Raw genomic sequence first — 16186 nt, forward strand, 5'->3', positions numbered from 1 at the left:
AGCTGTCTGCCTCATGGAGAACAGAGAGGTGGAGGGCCCGACCGGAAAGCAGCCACCAGCTCAGGAGGAAAAAAAAAGGTCACATTTCAAGTCCTTGCCTCTCTAGAGGGCAAACTATTACAGCCACCACAGCAGGAATAATTAAAGCTATTTATCTTGGCGGACCTGGGTGGGGAGTCGAAACGCTTGTCCAAATGGGAGGTCTTTTATTCGACCATCTCCTACTGCCAAATAAAACACGGGCTGTTCACCTTCCAGAGGAAAATATTCCACAGGAGAGGGGAGGGTCAGGTGAAGAGGAGGACGAGGCATGGAAAAATCAAGATGCTTCTCTCGGCCCACCCAGCGGCATCCTCTGCTCAGGGCCATCGCCTCACCGGCAGCTCTGGCCAGGACCCCACTTTGTGCCAAAGCGCAGGCACTAGAGCCCGGCAGTGAACAGCACAGCCGGGCCTGCCTTCCCCACGGCACACGGGCCGCCAGTGAGGGTGAGCGTAACGGGAGCTGGAAGGAAGGAAGGAACACGGGGGGCTGGTACACACAGATGGGGGCTCAATGCTGGTAACACACTGCCTCGGGGAGATGAGGACACCCAAGTAGAGCCAAGCCCTGGATGACGCAGGGCTGGCCTTCCTGGAAGGACCTCAGAAGCCCCATCTGTGAAATGGGGACCCAACCCCTGGCTGGCGGGAGGGTTCGCTGAGATAACGGAGGAGTGCTAAGTGTCCTGAGGACTGAGGAACCAGGAGCGCCCTCTGTTCCCATCCTCAGATCAAGGCCCGTCTCGGTCTCAGGAGAGACTCCCACCCCGGCAATCCTAACCCGGCCTGGCCTCCCTCTCCGGCCGTAACCCAAGCCACCTCCTCCAGCGCTGTCCCCGGAGATGCTGCGGGCAGCTGTCACCATGCACTGCCCAGCCTGGGGTATTTGAAGCCCATGAGGTCACCCTGGGCTCCTCCGGCCCGGCCGTGCCTGGGGTGAATCCTAGCCCCTCCCTACCAGCACCCGAGAACCACGCACTGGCCATCTCTCGCCAGGACAATCTGTCACAGGCTTCCACCCAGAAATCCCCTTGCGGGGCCTTACCCTATAGCTTTGCTCGTAAATGTCGGCAAAGATAGACCCACACACAGGACCACTCAAAGCAGCGGAAAACCTACATCCCCACTGAACAAGCAAATGAAGGCGTGGCCAATGAAAAGACACAGATTGCAACCTGTAGCCGCTGCCACGTTGGCAGCCAAGCCACACTGTTAGGGACAGAAGAATGTAAAATATATGCACCACAGGTATAAAAATAAGAGGGGCCGGGGGAGGGACCAGGCGCCCAGCGTGCCTGGGGCTTGTTAGAAAGAAACAATAAAATGACTCTGGGGGCTGCCTCTGGAAAGGGGCGTACTTCGCCATGGGCAGCCTCCTCTCCGTTGTTTAAACTGCAGAACTTGGAGCACAGAGGGCTCCCGGGGAGAGATTCCTGCATGCGTGCCTGCAAACCATGCGTGCGGGAAGGTCACACCAGACAGCGGGCGTGTGGGGGACAGGCCAGGATCCGGAGGGAGGAAGACACGGACTTCCATGTTACACCCTCCTGCGTGGTTTGCATTTCTGCCCTGCACACGAAAGATAACCAGACAAAAGGCAATCGTCAGGTCATCTGGGTCCTCCTAGAAGTGAGCAGGTCTGACTAGGTGCCCCCTCCAACCCTGCTGGATGGGGGAGGGTGGTGGGAACAGGTCTGCCCTCTGCTGTCGCAGGCTCTGTGACCCAAGGGCTGGGATGGAGGTAGCCAGTGGTACTGTCCCAGAGCAGGCCCGCACCCACCCCACCCCCTAAGTAGGTGTGATGGAGGAGGGGCAGAAGGCGGGGCCAGGTCAGGGTGCCTGGGGCCACTAGAGGCTCAGGTTTCTTCAAGCCCAGGACAGCACCAGTCTGCATTCCAGCCAGCTGTCACCTGGGAAAGCCCTTCTACTGCGGGACAGGCACACGGAGAGGGGGAGGTACAGTTCCCAGAATGAATCCAGGCTCTGCCACCTGGATCCTCCTCTGCTTTCGTGTCTAGAAAAATAAAATAAGAACGCATCGCTCAGTGCCGTCCTAAGAACTACCACACCCCGAGCCCAGCCCCCAACCTGCGGGTGCACTGCGGGTGGTGCCGGCCTGGCCCCCATCTCCTCAAGGCACACTGGCCGGAGGGGAAGAGTGAGAGGAGTCCTGGAGAGAATTCTGGACACAAGGCCACGCTGGGCTGAGACCATGCGTCTGGCCCTGTTCCCCGGCTGGCCACTGGACCAGCCAGACTGGAAGGCCCTTGGGGGCCTCAGGGCCATGGGAGCAGCCATCTGGCCGCGGCTAAGACACAGCTCTTGGGAACGTCTTCATTTTAGGCTTCAAAGGCTCCTGGTGAGGTCTTCAGGTCGCCTCAGGGCCCCTTCTGAAGGCTGAGCACCAAAGTTGGGGGAACACGAGGTTACCTCCCTGGGGGGAGGCGACATGGGAGGGGGCCACGTTTTATTTCTGAAGGTGGGGGTGGAAATGCACGGGCCTTTGCCACATTATCCTTCAGTCTTTTGAAAGTATTTCTCAATAACTCCACAGCCAGCCACCTCTGCTGGCCCAAAGGGCTCACACTGGGGTCCCGGGTTGGTGATTTAGAGGGCAGCTCACAAAGTCAAAAAGTTAAATCGACTTCAGGAGGGGCCCTGCGAATACAGGTTTCCCAGGAGGACGAATCACTTCCAGAGTCACCCAGCGACAGGGTGACAGGACACTGGGGAGGCACGTGGGCAGGGCCGAGGATGGAAGAGGCTCCTGGTCCAAGAGGCAGCCGTCTGGGGGGCAGTGACCCCTCCAGGGTTTCCTGCGGGCATCTGGGGAAGGCCCCGGCACTACTGGGGCCACAGGCCTCCCCGCCTGCTGGGGGTCTGAACTTGGAAGGCGGCTGGAGCCGCTTCCAGGGTGGCACCCCGGGAAACGCCAGGCAGGGCCCCCCTGCGCGGCCCCAGGGCTGACACAGCCTGGAGAAGGGCCCCTGCACTGGAGACCCCTGAACCTCATAAATCAGCAATGGCTTCGGGAGGGCAGAGGCTGGGAGGGGGCAATCTGCAGGGGTGCCTCTCCATGGGGGATGGGGAGGCCAGCCCTGCCTTCAGGGGTCAAAGGCTTCGGGCCCTGCAGGCCTGGTCTGGAGGGGCCTGAAGATGAGTCGAAAAGGCAGATCAGACAAAGAAAAGGCTTGGCTTTTCTGAAAAAGACTAGTAGGGGCTCAGACGGGGCGGGAGCCGTTACATGCAAATATCTCCCCCTCCATGCTAATGAGCGCAGCCCGGGCTTTGTGAGCTACAAAAGGGACGGCAGATGTGCTGTCCCCGGCCCCTGAAAGCAGGGAGCCTAGCGGACAACTACGAAGGGGGCGGGGGGGGGGGCGGGTGAGGCAACAAAACCAGCAGCCCCAGCCCCTCGCCCCAAACGCTGGGCCGCCGGCCTCTGTCGCCTGGCCTGTCTTCTCTGGCTGTGACATTGAAACAGACACCTAATGCTGTGAGGTGCTCCTGGCCACCTTCCGGGGCACAGTTAACTCGGTTTCAAGAGGGGAAACTGAGGTACAGAGCGATGACATGCTAGGAGCGGCTCAGCCTGGGGAGCCAGCAGCTTGTGAGGGCCGGTCAACCGCATCCCAGCCTCCGGGAGGAGCGCTGCACCCAGGAGGCTATGGGGGCTGCACTGGGATGGACATGGGCTCTGGGCTTGGGCAGAGCCAGGCCTGGCTGGCTGACCACGGCTGACAGGCGTGTCCCCGCAAGCCTCACCCTACAGTGCTCCATTCTGCCTCCTAGGGCTGTGAGGGGTCACCAAGGGTCTCCACCACCTGCGACACGTGACAGGAGCCGGGGGGGCCGTGCTCTATGAGGACCGAGGCGGGCAAGGGGACACTTCAGGAGGCCTGGAAGGCCGAGTTGGAATGAGGCGTGTCAAGGAGCAGCAGGAGGACCCCAGGCTATGCAGGGGGACCGACCCCCAGAGCGGGGGGGTACATTCAGTGCAGGAAGCAGAGCCGGTCTTGGGTCTGAGCATCTTGAATGTGGCTCCCAGGAATGGGGGCTGCCCTTGGCCAGCTAAGGGGCCTCAACTCGGGGACCGGGGTGGCTCCAGAGAGGCCACACTGGAAGAGGTGGGTGGATGGGGCAGGGGCAGCCTCGGCGGAGACTGAGGGATGGAGGAAACTGCAGCCCAGGGGCTGGGGCCAACCTGGAGTCCCGGCCCAGGGCCCACCTTAATAGAAAAGTCTCGACCATTGGCCCAGAGGTGAAACAGGATGTCCTGGGGCCGCAGCGCTGCCAGAAGAGCCTCCGCCAGGCCCCTGGGGCCCCGGGAGCCCCTCCGGCCCCACCACGGCCTCGGAGAACAGGATGTTTGAGTTAGCAGGGCGGGCTGCCTCACCAGATGTGACTCCAGATGTGGCACAGGCAACCAGGCAGGAATGAGGAAAGACTGGCTTTGGGTTCCAGAAGAGTCCACCGGGGTCACTGCCCTGACCCAGGACAAGGACCAGAAGGGGCGGGGGTGGGAGCCTCCCCCACGCCAGGTGCTGAACCTCCATTTACAGCATTGACTCCTCGGCAGGGCTGAGTGGAGGTCTAGAGCCCACCACTTGGTGCCTCAGTTTCCTCATTTATAACACAGGAGAAGGAGCTGTGGCCACTGTGGCTCCCCGTGGGGCGTGTGTGGCTTGGGGAGCAGAGAACGGGCTGGTCTCACCCCGAATGGCGCCTCTGCCAAGCGCCCGTGTGCCAAGTGTGTGCAGCGGCCACCCGGCCCTCAGGGCTGTTCGGATGGGCAGGTGCGTCAATGAACGTAAAGCCTGGCACGGCGCCCCCCTGGCACATGCCGCGCTCGGTAAACATCAGCAACAGTCGGCCTTACGAGCGCTGATAACCAGGGCATGGGGGTGGGGGCAGGGGGGTCAGAGCCAGGCAGCCCATCAGCACACCGCCCCCTGCCCCGGGGCTCATTCCACACTGGGACCCCAACCTCCAGTCACACCGAGGGCTCAGACCAGAGCCAGGCTCTGCCAGGGGACCCCCAGGGCACACGGAGCTGAGCCTGCCTCTGTTCTCCCCTCCAGCTCAAGGAAGAATGTGGCGAATTCTCTGGAATGTCCCTCCTGGGTCTGCAAGAGGCCCCCCAATCTGTCTTTGATTATTTATTCATGTGCCCCCTGGGGGGCGGGATCACCAGAGCATCCCTTTTTCATTAGAGCGCGGATCGGCCAGGGTCCTTCATCGCCCCAAATCTCCCCAAATCTCCCCGTGCCTGTGTTGTCAGGCAGGTTTCTATACATAAAACCATGCCGCTCCAACATGTGTAACACATCCAGCGAAAACCCACTCCAGCCACAGAACACAATTAGCGGGGCAGCACAGCCACCAACCGTCTTAAAGAAAAACAGCCCCGACCTGGTCTTGCCAGAGGTGTGGGTGATGAACTGCTCGAAAGAGACAGACAAAAAGAGGGAATAAAGGGGGCTCTCCCCTCTCTGCTGTGCAAGGAGTTGGGGGTGGGGAGGAGACAGAGCCCCCCCGCAACCAGTCTGGACCTGTTTTCAGGAATGTCTCGCCTGGCGGCAGGGGACAGACCCGTTTGACGGAACAAAAACGACCCAGAGGCCGAGCTCTAGGTCTGGCTCTGGGTGGCGGCTACCCAGGGGTACACAATTGTCAAATGCACCAAACAGAACACCTACGGCCTGCGCATCTGTGTGTGCTGATTAGGCAACAATTGAAATAAATAAGTCACCAAAAGAATAACCCACCAGAGGAGACAGACGAGGGCCACGGAGTCCCCATATCCAACTCCTGCAGGCCTGGGTGGAGCCTGGGCTCAATTTCCTCCATATAACTGGTTTTAGGGAACAAAGGGAGAGGGGGTGGGGGAAGTCAGGGATTCCGATTCTTCAACTAAAAGTCAGAGCTGTGCAACATTAACGCGCGTCCCAGCAGGTGCCGTGGTTTCCCGGGAGGGATGAGAAGGGTGCCAACGGCCCCACCTTGCACTGTTCCTGGAACCCTGGTTCTGAAGCTTCCCAAGCAAGCCCCGGAAGTGAGACAATGGGAGGGTGAACGCACAAAAGGGCGGGGGCTCCCTCCTGAGTCACCTGGGACCAGAAGGGGCTTGAGCGGGATCTCGAAGGCCACCTCTCTGTACCCTCCGCAGCTGGACCTGTACTGCCTCGGGGTTTGAGGATCGGCCCCCACACCTGGGCCACATCTTCCCTTCCAGACCGCACAGCAGGTTTAGGAGACCAACGGAACATTACACCGTGTTCTTCACCCGCTGTGTGTGCTGGGCCAACACCCTCCTCAAAACCGCCCTCCATTTTCCAGGAAGACACTGAAGCGAGAACCACGGTCACCGGGCCAGGGTCGCAAGGTCAAGTCAAGGCAAGGCCCCACAGCCTTTGCCAATCATCACCTCCAGAGGGCTGCTGCCGCCCCGGAGGAGGACAGCAGAACGTTCCAGCCAGGTAATGCAAAGCAGGCCTGGCCCTCAGCCTGCCGGAGGGAGACAGGGACCCAGGACAGCAGCAGGCCTGACCCAGAAGTACTGCAGGCCCCAGCTGCCCTGGGAGCAGCTGGCACCCCAGCCAAGCCCCTGTCCCCGTCCCCACGGGTTCCCTCCTTCCCAACTCTCTCTCTGGCCGGTGGCCTCCGGCCCCCACGTTAGCTCCTCGGCCACCATTCTCTTCAGGCTGGCTCCTGGGCCACATCCCCTGCAGGGGCACGATGGGGTTCGTCCGCCTTCTCTCTGCTCCCCAAAACTGGGAGTGTGCGGGGGTGGGGATCGTGTCTTACATGTGCAGGGCTGTGCCCACAGTCCAGGCACAGGCATCCACCCTGGCCAAGGCCACCTGCCACCAGCTAAGCCCCTCAGTGGAGCCTCAGCACCAACAAGGAAGCTGAGAGCCAGGAGACTGAGTCATTAACCCAGGATGACCCCCCTAGGAAAGGACAGGAGACAGACCAGGGCCTGCGCCCAGACACAACCACAGGTGTCACTTACCTGCCCAATGCTCTTGGAATACACACAAGCCTCTGCTGGGGGTTCCCCCGCCCCTGTGCGCCCTGCTGCAGCCACGCTGGCCGCTGGCTGCCCTCGGCCATGCCGGGCACACAGGCTCACTCCAGGAGCGGGTCTTCCTGCCTGCCTGCCTGCCAGGTAGCAGACACGATTTTAAGCACTTTACTTCTATTAGCTCACAACTCACAATCACTCCCTAAGGCAGATGCTATCAAGGTCCCCACGCGACAGCCGAGGAAACTGAGGTACAGAGAGGTCACCCAGACGGTGAGGCGCGGAGGCGGGACTTGGCCCCAGGCCCCACTGTGCCTTCCTTCTTCCTCACCTGCTCTTCTCCTGGCGGCTCTAATGCCCCACCCTGAAGAGGGGGGCCATCTCTGACCACCCCCCCACCTCACCCCCCACCCACCCGCAGCAGCGCCTCCCCCAGCATCCTCACGCCTCAGCTCATTTTACGTCCCCCGAGGCAGTGAGACCACTAAGCACTAGGTGTTCAGGTGACTGCTGACAGCGCCTGTCACCCACCCCCCCCGGCCCGCAAATGTGGGCCTGTGCACTCATCTCCAGGGTCACTGGATCCCCCGCTCCTAACACAATTACTGGCACACTGCAGACGCTCAGTGAAGTTCTGCTGTTTCAAGTTAGAGGAGTGGTGACCACCGCAATCAAGACAGCGAGTCCGCCCTCCATCCGCGCTCCTGGTTGAAAGAATGAAAGGTCGGCTCTCCCCATCCTCAAAGAACGGTTGGTGGGCCCTGCTCCCTCATCCACTCCCCGAGACCTGCCATCTGGCCGTGTCCCCGCCCCCAGCCCAGCCCTCCACGGGGGCTGCTCCTCCTGATCAGAAATCCAGTGACCTCCCCTTGGCTCTCCAGCTCGCTCTGACCTCTGACCTCCCAGCAGGAGCCGACACTGCTGACCTCTCGCTCCTGCCCTTTCAAAGCCGACCCCCCAGGCCCCACCTCCCTCACCGACCACCCCCACCCCTTACAAGCCAGGGGCATCCACTTCACTCCCCAGCCTGGCGCTTCCTCCAGGGGCTGTCAGCCCTGCTAGGGGCACAGAGCCCTCTGAGGGCCATCAGAAGTCGGGGAGCCTCGCGGGGGCTATGGCTCAGTGAGTGGCTGCACAGGGGGCCCAGGTCCTGTGGGATGTGGGCCAGGCCCTACAGCTTCCCTGAATAGTTGGTGAAGACATTTTCCTAGCATTAAAATGGTTTCCATAACAACAACAAAAAAGTAGGGGAGACTCTCCCCAGAAAAATGCACAGAGAAGCAACAGCACACCACGGGGTGTACGCAGAGCCAGCCACATAGAGCGAAGCATCCTACGTGTTCCCTCCAGAGAGGTGCCACTGTCACTCCTTTTCTACAACCAAGAAAGCTTGTCCGAGGTCAAAGCCACCTATTCTTGTCCTATGGAAAACGGTGCACAATTTCAGGGGGTCGTGGGACACCTCTCCCCAGGGCCTTAGCTCTGAGCTGCCTGAACTCTCCACCCACAGCAGCCACGTCCGGCCTGGCCTGGTCCTCCGTCCGCCCTCTCTGGGATGGGTATCTCCCCGATGTCCCGGCAAACTCACCACCTCCCCGGGTTCCTGAGTGGATGCCAGACACAGCGCAGGCTCCCTCACCTGTCGCCAAGGGCCCCTGAGCCTCCCCCATTCAGGTCACTCTGACCTGGCCCGAGGCCTGGCACCTCACCATCATCAGGGAGTTCACCCATCCTCCTCCTTCCGGCGAAAGGCCCTGCACGCCCACCTCATCCAGCCCCCCACGTGTAATGCCCGCGCTCGCTTACCAGGCGCCGGCCACTTTCTACCCATGATCTCACATACGGGCCAACGACAGGGCTTACCATAACTGAAACACGTGGGCCAAAGGAGTTTCAGGTGACAAGTTTTCTGGATTTTATAAAGGCAACAGATAACGTAAATGATCCACGCAGAGCATGGCAACGTCTGTAACCAAGCATGATCCTGCAGCAAACCGCATTAACAGTCGTACTAAACAGGACACGCAGAGATTACAAAGCCCCACGTGGCGGCTCGGGTGGGATTTTGCCGACTTAGGAGTTAGATTTGCTGTCAAATGAGTACCAAGCTCTGTTTTCGGAACTTCTGGATTCCCCAAACTGCCCATGAGGGGCTGTGGGCCCGCGTGGGCACAGGTGGAGGTGAGGAAGGGGAGGGGCTGGGAGGTGGCAGTGGGCGGGGCCTGGAGGCAGGGCCAGCTTGGGACTCGGTGGTTCAGAGAAATGCCTCTCTATTTTAAGCGAACCACTACAAGGGAGACAACAAATGGCTACTGGCACGAGGCCTCCGTGTTGGGGGGGGCGGCGAGCAGGGAGGGGATGCTGGACTATTAGGGCGGCACGCCCCTTCTGAAGGTGGCACTGGTATCCAGCGCAGCCTTGGGGCTGTAGGCCTGGGGTTGCCAGCCCTTCTGATTTTTCAGAACTCCAAAGTCAGATTTTGATGTGAAATCACCTGATTTAAAAAATATTAGGAGTCTACTTGTATTTTAACCACACAATCAAGCAAACCCTGCAGGCAACTCACTCACAACCCTTGGCCATGGGTCACGGCCCTTGCCATCCTGTCCCCGACGCCCTGGGCAGAATTCACCTCTTGTTCCGTAACACAGCTTCTGGGCCTCTGATATGCTTCTGGGGCAGGCTAAGGTGAAACTATTCAGTTACACTCCTGTTGTGTTCCTAGACTAGAAGCTTCCGCAGGCTTCTCTCCCCCTGCTCCTGTCTATACCATAACCTGTTGCTAGAATCATCTTCAGAAATACCATTTTTATCACGTTAAGCCCCGGGCAAAAACGGTGGGCAGCTCCTGCCCATATACAGGAAAAGGCCCTGTCACTTGTAAACATGACTTGGGCCCAACCTTGTCACCCGCCCCCCTCACTTGCCTCCTCCACTCCTCAGAGGGACCCCTGTGCTCCAGGCCAGGCTGCCATCTCCACCCCCACCTACGTGAGCACCTCTCCACAAACCAGCAATATCCTTCCCAACACTCTGGCTGCGTCCACATCCTACCCACGGTGGCGAAGGCGACTGTCCCCCAGTGTCTGTTCTCCCTTTCTCCCCCAGGAAGAGAAACCCTGAAATTAGCTGAGCACATGGTCACTTAGACTAAAAAACTACATTTCCCAGCTTCCTCTGCAGCTCGCTACAGCCATGTGACTGCATTCTAGCCAATGGGATGAAAACTTCTGGAAATCTTCCTTACCAGACGCCTGGCCTCTGCCCTTGGCACCCTTTGTCCCTTCCTTTATCCTGCTGTCTGGAAAGCAAGGTGCAATGGCTGGACTCCAGCTGCCATGCTGGTCCATGATGACAAGACCTCACCCCAGGAATGGCAGAGGGGAGTTGGCTGGAAGGATCTAGGTCTGTCCAAGGACTTCCTGGAGCCTCCACACCAGCCCTGGTCTGCCAAACTCCAGCCTTCAGCGTGACACCACAAGAAATAAAATGCCATCGGGGCCAGCCCCGTGGCCTAGTGGTTAAGTTTGGCATGCTCCGCTGTGGCGGCCCAGGTTCAGTTCCCGGGCGCAGACCTGCACCACTCGTCAGCAGCCATGCTGTGGCAGTGTCCCACATACAAAATAGAGGAAGACTGGCACAGATGTTAGCTCAGGGCCAATCTTCCTCAGAAAAAATAAAGAAAGAAAGAAAATAAAATGCCCTCTTGTTTAAGCCACTGCCACTTTGGGTCTCTGCCATGCACGGATAAACTGAATCCTGATCATCTTTACCACTCTGCACTGAGACAGCGGGTCCAGGAGCCGCGAACTCCAAAGCCAGCTCTGCCACCTGCCAGCACGTCACTCGGTCACACACTCCCACCCGTTTCTCCACCAATAAAACAGGATCGGAGTCCCTGACCTCCCAGGACTGTGCTAAGGACTAGCGGTAACACACAGCCAGGGCCACAGTCCAGAAAGTGTACTCGATCTGGCCTGAGCAACCAGGACCTTCCCAATCAAAACAAACACGGACACAAAGAAAGGCTTCTCCTTTCTCTTAAAGCTCTGGCAGATCTGGCAACCCTGGCTGGGCCGAGCCACACTCCCTCCCGCTCCCGTCCATTTCATGCATTCATCCCAGGGGTCCACAAACCTTTTCTGTCAAGGGCCACAAGCGAATATTTTAGGTTTTGCAAGACACTATGGTCTCAGTTGAATATTCTTCTTTGGGTTATTTTATTTTGCTGAGGAAGATTGTCCCTGAGCTAACACCTGTGCCAGTCTTCCTCTATTTTGTATGTGGGTCGCTGCCACAGCATGGCTGACGAGTGGTGTAGGTCTGCGCCCGGGATGCAAACCCGCGAACCCGGGATGCTGAAGCAGAGTGTGCCGAACTTAACCACTAGGCCACCAGGCTGGCCCCTACTTTTTTTTTTTTTAATCAACCTTCAAAAATGTACAAATCTCCCTTAGCTCTGACTGTTTAAACATACGCCACAGGCCCGATTCAGCCCACAGGCCCAAGTTTGCCCACAAGCCCTGAATTATAGTGTTACCCCTCCCCCAGCTGCCCCCAAGGTCAAGCATTTGAGTCTGCCAACACATGTATGCAGAGCCTGGTACACAGTAAATGCTCAATAAATGCTAGCAGCCAGGAGCAACTTGCAGGTGCCACTGAAACGTGACGGGCCTTCCAGTGGTACTAACTTTCTCCATTGTTGCCCCAGCTCGACACTGAATGTCCTAAAGGCAGAGGCCACGACACACTCTTCTGTACCCTCTCCCCCTCCCCCAGCTGTCAGGGGGGTTCTGGGAGGGTGACTGAAGGAAGTCACAGGCCCCCGGTGCTGTGGCAGCCGGCCATTCTTCACCTTGTCTCCACAAAGGGTTTTTCTCTGGGGTTTCCACATCCTGGCATGCCCCCCCAACACAAACTGAAATTGAGCCCCCACTGGAGCCGGCCCTGTACATCGCTTCGCAGCCAAGGGGGTGGGGAGTGCAGAGAACCAGCCAAACTGACTCGAGCTGACCAAGAAAGAAAGGTGACACAGTCATCTCCAGAAAGACCGCCATGGGGCTGCGGAACTGAGAGTCTGTTCTGCCCTCTGCCCCACAACGGGCGTCCCAGAGAGGCTGCTTTCCTTCAAGGGGAGGGCTCCCTGCGTCCAGGAACTCCAGAGGCCGTGCCAAAGCTTCCTCAAGGCCAGCGATGCCTGCACCTTTGCCCAGGGAAAATGGCCTGGTTTTGGTAGCTGCCATGTGGCCAATGCCATGGAAACAGGCCAGGGTGACTTCAAGTGGCAAGACGGGTGGGGGGGGTTACCCTTCACTGCGGGGTGACTGGGACAGGGCCTTCTGCAGCTGCCCTTTCCCACGTGGAGGGTGCAGACGTCAAGGAACAGGGCCTGTGTCCTGCTCCCCACGCCCTGCCTGAGGCAGAGGCGGCAGCCCAGGGGTCCCTCTCCCATCTGCTGGGCGTGCGAGACAGCTGGCAGCATAAGGGGCTCCCTTCTAGAAAGGCCACTTCACCACTCCACACCAATAACACCATTGTCAATAATATCTATACAAATATCCACTGCTTGGGCCGGCCCGGTGGTATAGTTAAGTTCACGTGCTCCGCTTCAGCGGCCCAGGGTTCGCAGGTTCAAATCTTGGGCATGGACTGACACATCGCTCATCAAGCCATGCTGTGGTGGCGTCTCACATACAAAATAGAGGAAGATGGGCACAGGTGTTAGCTCAGAGCCAACCTTCCTCAGCAAAAAGAGGAGGATTGGCAACAGATGTTAGCTCAGGGCCAATCTTCCTCAACAAAAAAAAAAAAAAGAAAGAAAGAAAGAAAGAAAGAAGTATCTACTGCTCACCGCCAGGCCCCTGCTCCACAGCCCCGAGGTCCACTTCCCCCACATTCCTGGGCCCCCAGTGGCATTACTCCCATTGCAGATGAGGAAACCGAGGCTGTGTGCAGGTGAGTATTGCTACAGATAAGGAAACAGGCTCGGGAGGTGAAATGCTAGTTCAAGGCCACACGGCTGGTGCCCCACCCCAGTCAGACTCCACGTTCAGAACCCTCGCCAGCACCAAGGACACCTCGGGCTCACCTCCCACGTGTGAGGCACTGGGAGATTCCTGTGGGTGTCTCGGCCCACGTCCCTGTCCCCATCCACACAGAGATTCGAATCTCAGGGGTGTGGAATCACAAGCAGCTTGCAGGATGCCGCCTCGTGAGGGACAGGTGAGCGGAACAGGGCTGGCCAAGGCATCCAGATCCCAGAAGGGTCCAGGTTGGAACACGCTGAGGCCAGTGAAGGAAGTTCATCCCAAGAGAAGGCCTAAAGCCCCCAGCAGCCTGGTTCACCCCCAAGTCATGAGGGGCGCTCCTCCTTGACCTGTCCAGCTGCCACGTCCCCAGGCATCCCCCCAGTGGCTGGACCATCTCTGACTTTTCCAGGGGACCGTCAGCCAGCGCCCAGTGCTCTCAGATCCAGGTGCACAGCCCTGTGCCCCAGCCCTGGGACTTTGCACTCCCCCACCCAGGCACGATTCAGAGCAATGCCTCCGGCGCACCGCGTGCTCCAGGCTGCTCGGGAACCAGGGCGGCCTCGCCCTGGGCAGCGACCAGCCAACTTGGACGCCATCACCAGCCCATTACGGGAGCAGGTGCCACTCCACAGAAGTGTTCACTTATGGAGCAAACACGCTGTGCCACACAGTCCTTTCATCACCCCCGCTCCACCAATGAGCCACAGAGACCCCCAGCGACTGGCGGGCACCGCTCTAGCCCACGTAGTGGACCCTAAAACATATGTCCAAGCCCTGACCCCAGGAACCTGTGAAAGTGACCTTATCTGGAAAAACGGTCTTTGCAGATGACCTTAAGGCTCTTAAAAATAAAATCATCCTGGATTTAGGGTGGGCCCTAAATCCAATGACAGGTGTCCTTAGAGGACAAGAGACAGAGAGACACAGGGGTGAGGCCACGTGGAGACAGAGGCAGAGACCGGAGATGTGCTGCCGCAAGCTAAGCACCGCATGCAGCCCGCGGAAGCTGGAAAAGGCAAGAAAAGATTCTCCTCCAGGGCCTCTGGAGGGAGTGTGGCCTCCCTGACACTTTGATTTCGGACTTCTGGCCGTGGATTGTAAGACAGTGCATCCCTTTTTGTTTAAGCCACCAAGTTTGTTCCGGCAGCCCTGGGAAACTATCAGAACCAGGTTCAGCTGACTCCAGAACCCACACCAACGTTATCTGAGCATAAAGGAAAAAAGTTCTTTGACTCCTGAGACTGTATCATCCCAGACAGAAGATCTCAGTTTGAGAAACGTGGACTTTCTCCTCCTTCCGAACGCTTCAGTTACGAATTACCTCGAAAAGAGAAGTGTTATAACTCAGAATCATTTCGAGATTATCCACAAAACAAAAACACAGAAGTACAAACTCCCAAAGAAAGATGTGAAGAATTGGGGAGACTGGGTGTGGAGTATATGGGAACTCTCTGTACTATCTCCCCAATAATTCTATAAACCTAAAACTGTTCTAAAATCAAAAAAAGTTTATTTACAAAGGAAAAATTGACTCTCCTGGAACTCTTTTGAGGAGCAGCCCTGGGACCCCAGTTTGAGAAACGCTGCCTGACTTTATTCTGTTCCCTGTTAATTCTTGCTGAATGAATGGCCATCCTTATCAGCTGGGGGATCCTGCTGAGATTAAGAGGGAGCTTAAGTGTCTGTCCTGGGCTCTGATGCCCACCCAGCATACACTTCTTCCCTCTCCTCTGCTCCAAGAGGACCAACCTCTGCCCCAGCAAGAGAGATGCGACACTGGCAAACAGACACAGCTCCCTTAGTTTAAATCTTCCAAGTCGAGGAGGGGGGAGAACCTTGTGTGAACCAACCACTCCACACACTTCCCTTCCGAACACCCCGTTCCCGAAGTGGCAAAATATTCACACAGGCTAATGGCACCAAAGGCCTCCTCAGAGCGTCACTGCAAGAAACCCTGAGGGACAAAACTGAATGAAACAGAATAGCAAAACGTGAACAGTGGCATCAGGGGACAGAGAAGCCAGAGGAACAAGAGAAAGAAAACGGATGAACTAGGAAGACTCGGGGTCCTTGGCCAACACGTTCGTGATTTCTTTTTTCCACTGAAACATCAGTTTTGAAACTAGCTTCTGAATAGATAACCAGCTTCTCACATCCCCCAAAAGGAAGATCGGAGAACCGTGGCGGAGGAGGAGGCGGCTGGGTTACCTCTTACTTCGGAGCCGGGCAGCAAGACGGGGCCCTCCCCGTCCACGTTTCCACCAGGGGCACCTCCAGCGGCTCGCATGGGCCCTCTCCCCAGATCTAGAAGTTTCCCACTCGGGGGTCCGCAAGGCCAAGCCCTCCAGATGGCTGGAACCGGGTCTTGCAGGCCGCCCCAGACTGGGCACCACTTTCCGACTGTCCATAGCGGTCCAGGGGGTCCCCCGAGATGGCCAGAGGCTGCCCACAGCCCACCTTCCTCCCCCCCGGGGCGGCCCCACCCGCACCCAGACTCCCACCTCTCGCCCACCCCGGGCCCCCTCCCCTCCCTTCCCCCCAGCTTCCGCCCAACTCCCCTTCCACTCTCGGCCCCCCACTTCCTGCCCACCCCTCCCAATCTCAGGGCCCTCACTCCCCATTTCCCGCTTCCCTGCGCACTCCGGCCGCCTCCGGCCACCACGCACGCCCTCTTTCCTCTCTGTCCCTTGACATCGTCCCTGCGCACCCCTTCCTCGGGGCCCCTCCCGGGCTCGGCCCCACGGACCCCGCAGCGCGCCCCCCGGCCCCGGGCCCCACTCACGGCTGTAGAGGGCGATGCCCGCCGCGTCCGGGCCGGCGCGCACCTCGAGGCGCAGCGCCTGCTGCTCCGCGTGCCGCTGGATCTCGCCGTTCGCGTCGCCGATGGTGAGCAGGCGGGCGCCGTGGAACACCGACACGGCCGCGCAGGGCCCCGCGCCGCCCGGGACCGCCGGCCCCGCGCCGCCCGCGCCCGGCCCCGCCGCCGCCGCCGCCGCCGCTGCCATCTTAGATCCGGCTCCAGGCCCCGCCGCCGCCGCCGCCGCCGCCGCCGCGCCCGGGCCCAGGCCGCCGCCGCCGCCGCCGCCGCT

At 59.0% G+C, this 16186-nt stretch overlaps 1 protein-coding gene across 2 annotated transcripts in view; it reads right to left on the reverse strand.

The window, feature by feature from the left end:
* CARM1 (coactivator associated arginine methyltransferase 1) overlaps positions 1 to 16117 on the reverse strand; it is a 38363-nt gene extending 22246 nt beyond the window's left edge. For both annotated transcript variants that reach the window (XM_058525679.1, XM_058525678.1), the window contains exon 1: positions 15880 to 16117. In XM_058525679.1, coding sequence (XP_058381662.1) covers positions 15880 to 16102 — 223 coding nt within the window. In that variant the 5' untranslated portion in view covers positions 16103 to 16117. The remainder of the gene's footprint in view (positions 1 to 15879) is intronic.
* Positions 16118 to 16186: the final 69 nt, after the last annotated feature.

Source organism: Diceros bicornis, chromosome 30, assembly GCF_020826845.1.
Source record: "Diceros bicornis minor isolate mBicDic1 chromosome 30, mDicBic1.mat.cur, whole genome shotgun sequence".
In the NCBI taxonomy this organism is placed as follows: Eukaryota; Metazoa; Chordata; class Mammalia; order Perissodactyla; family Rhinocerotidae; genus Diceros; species Diceros bicornis.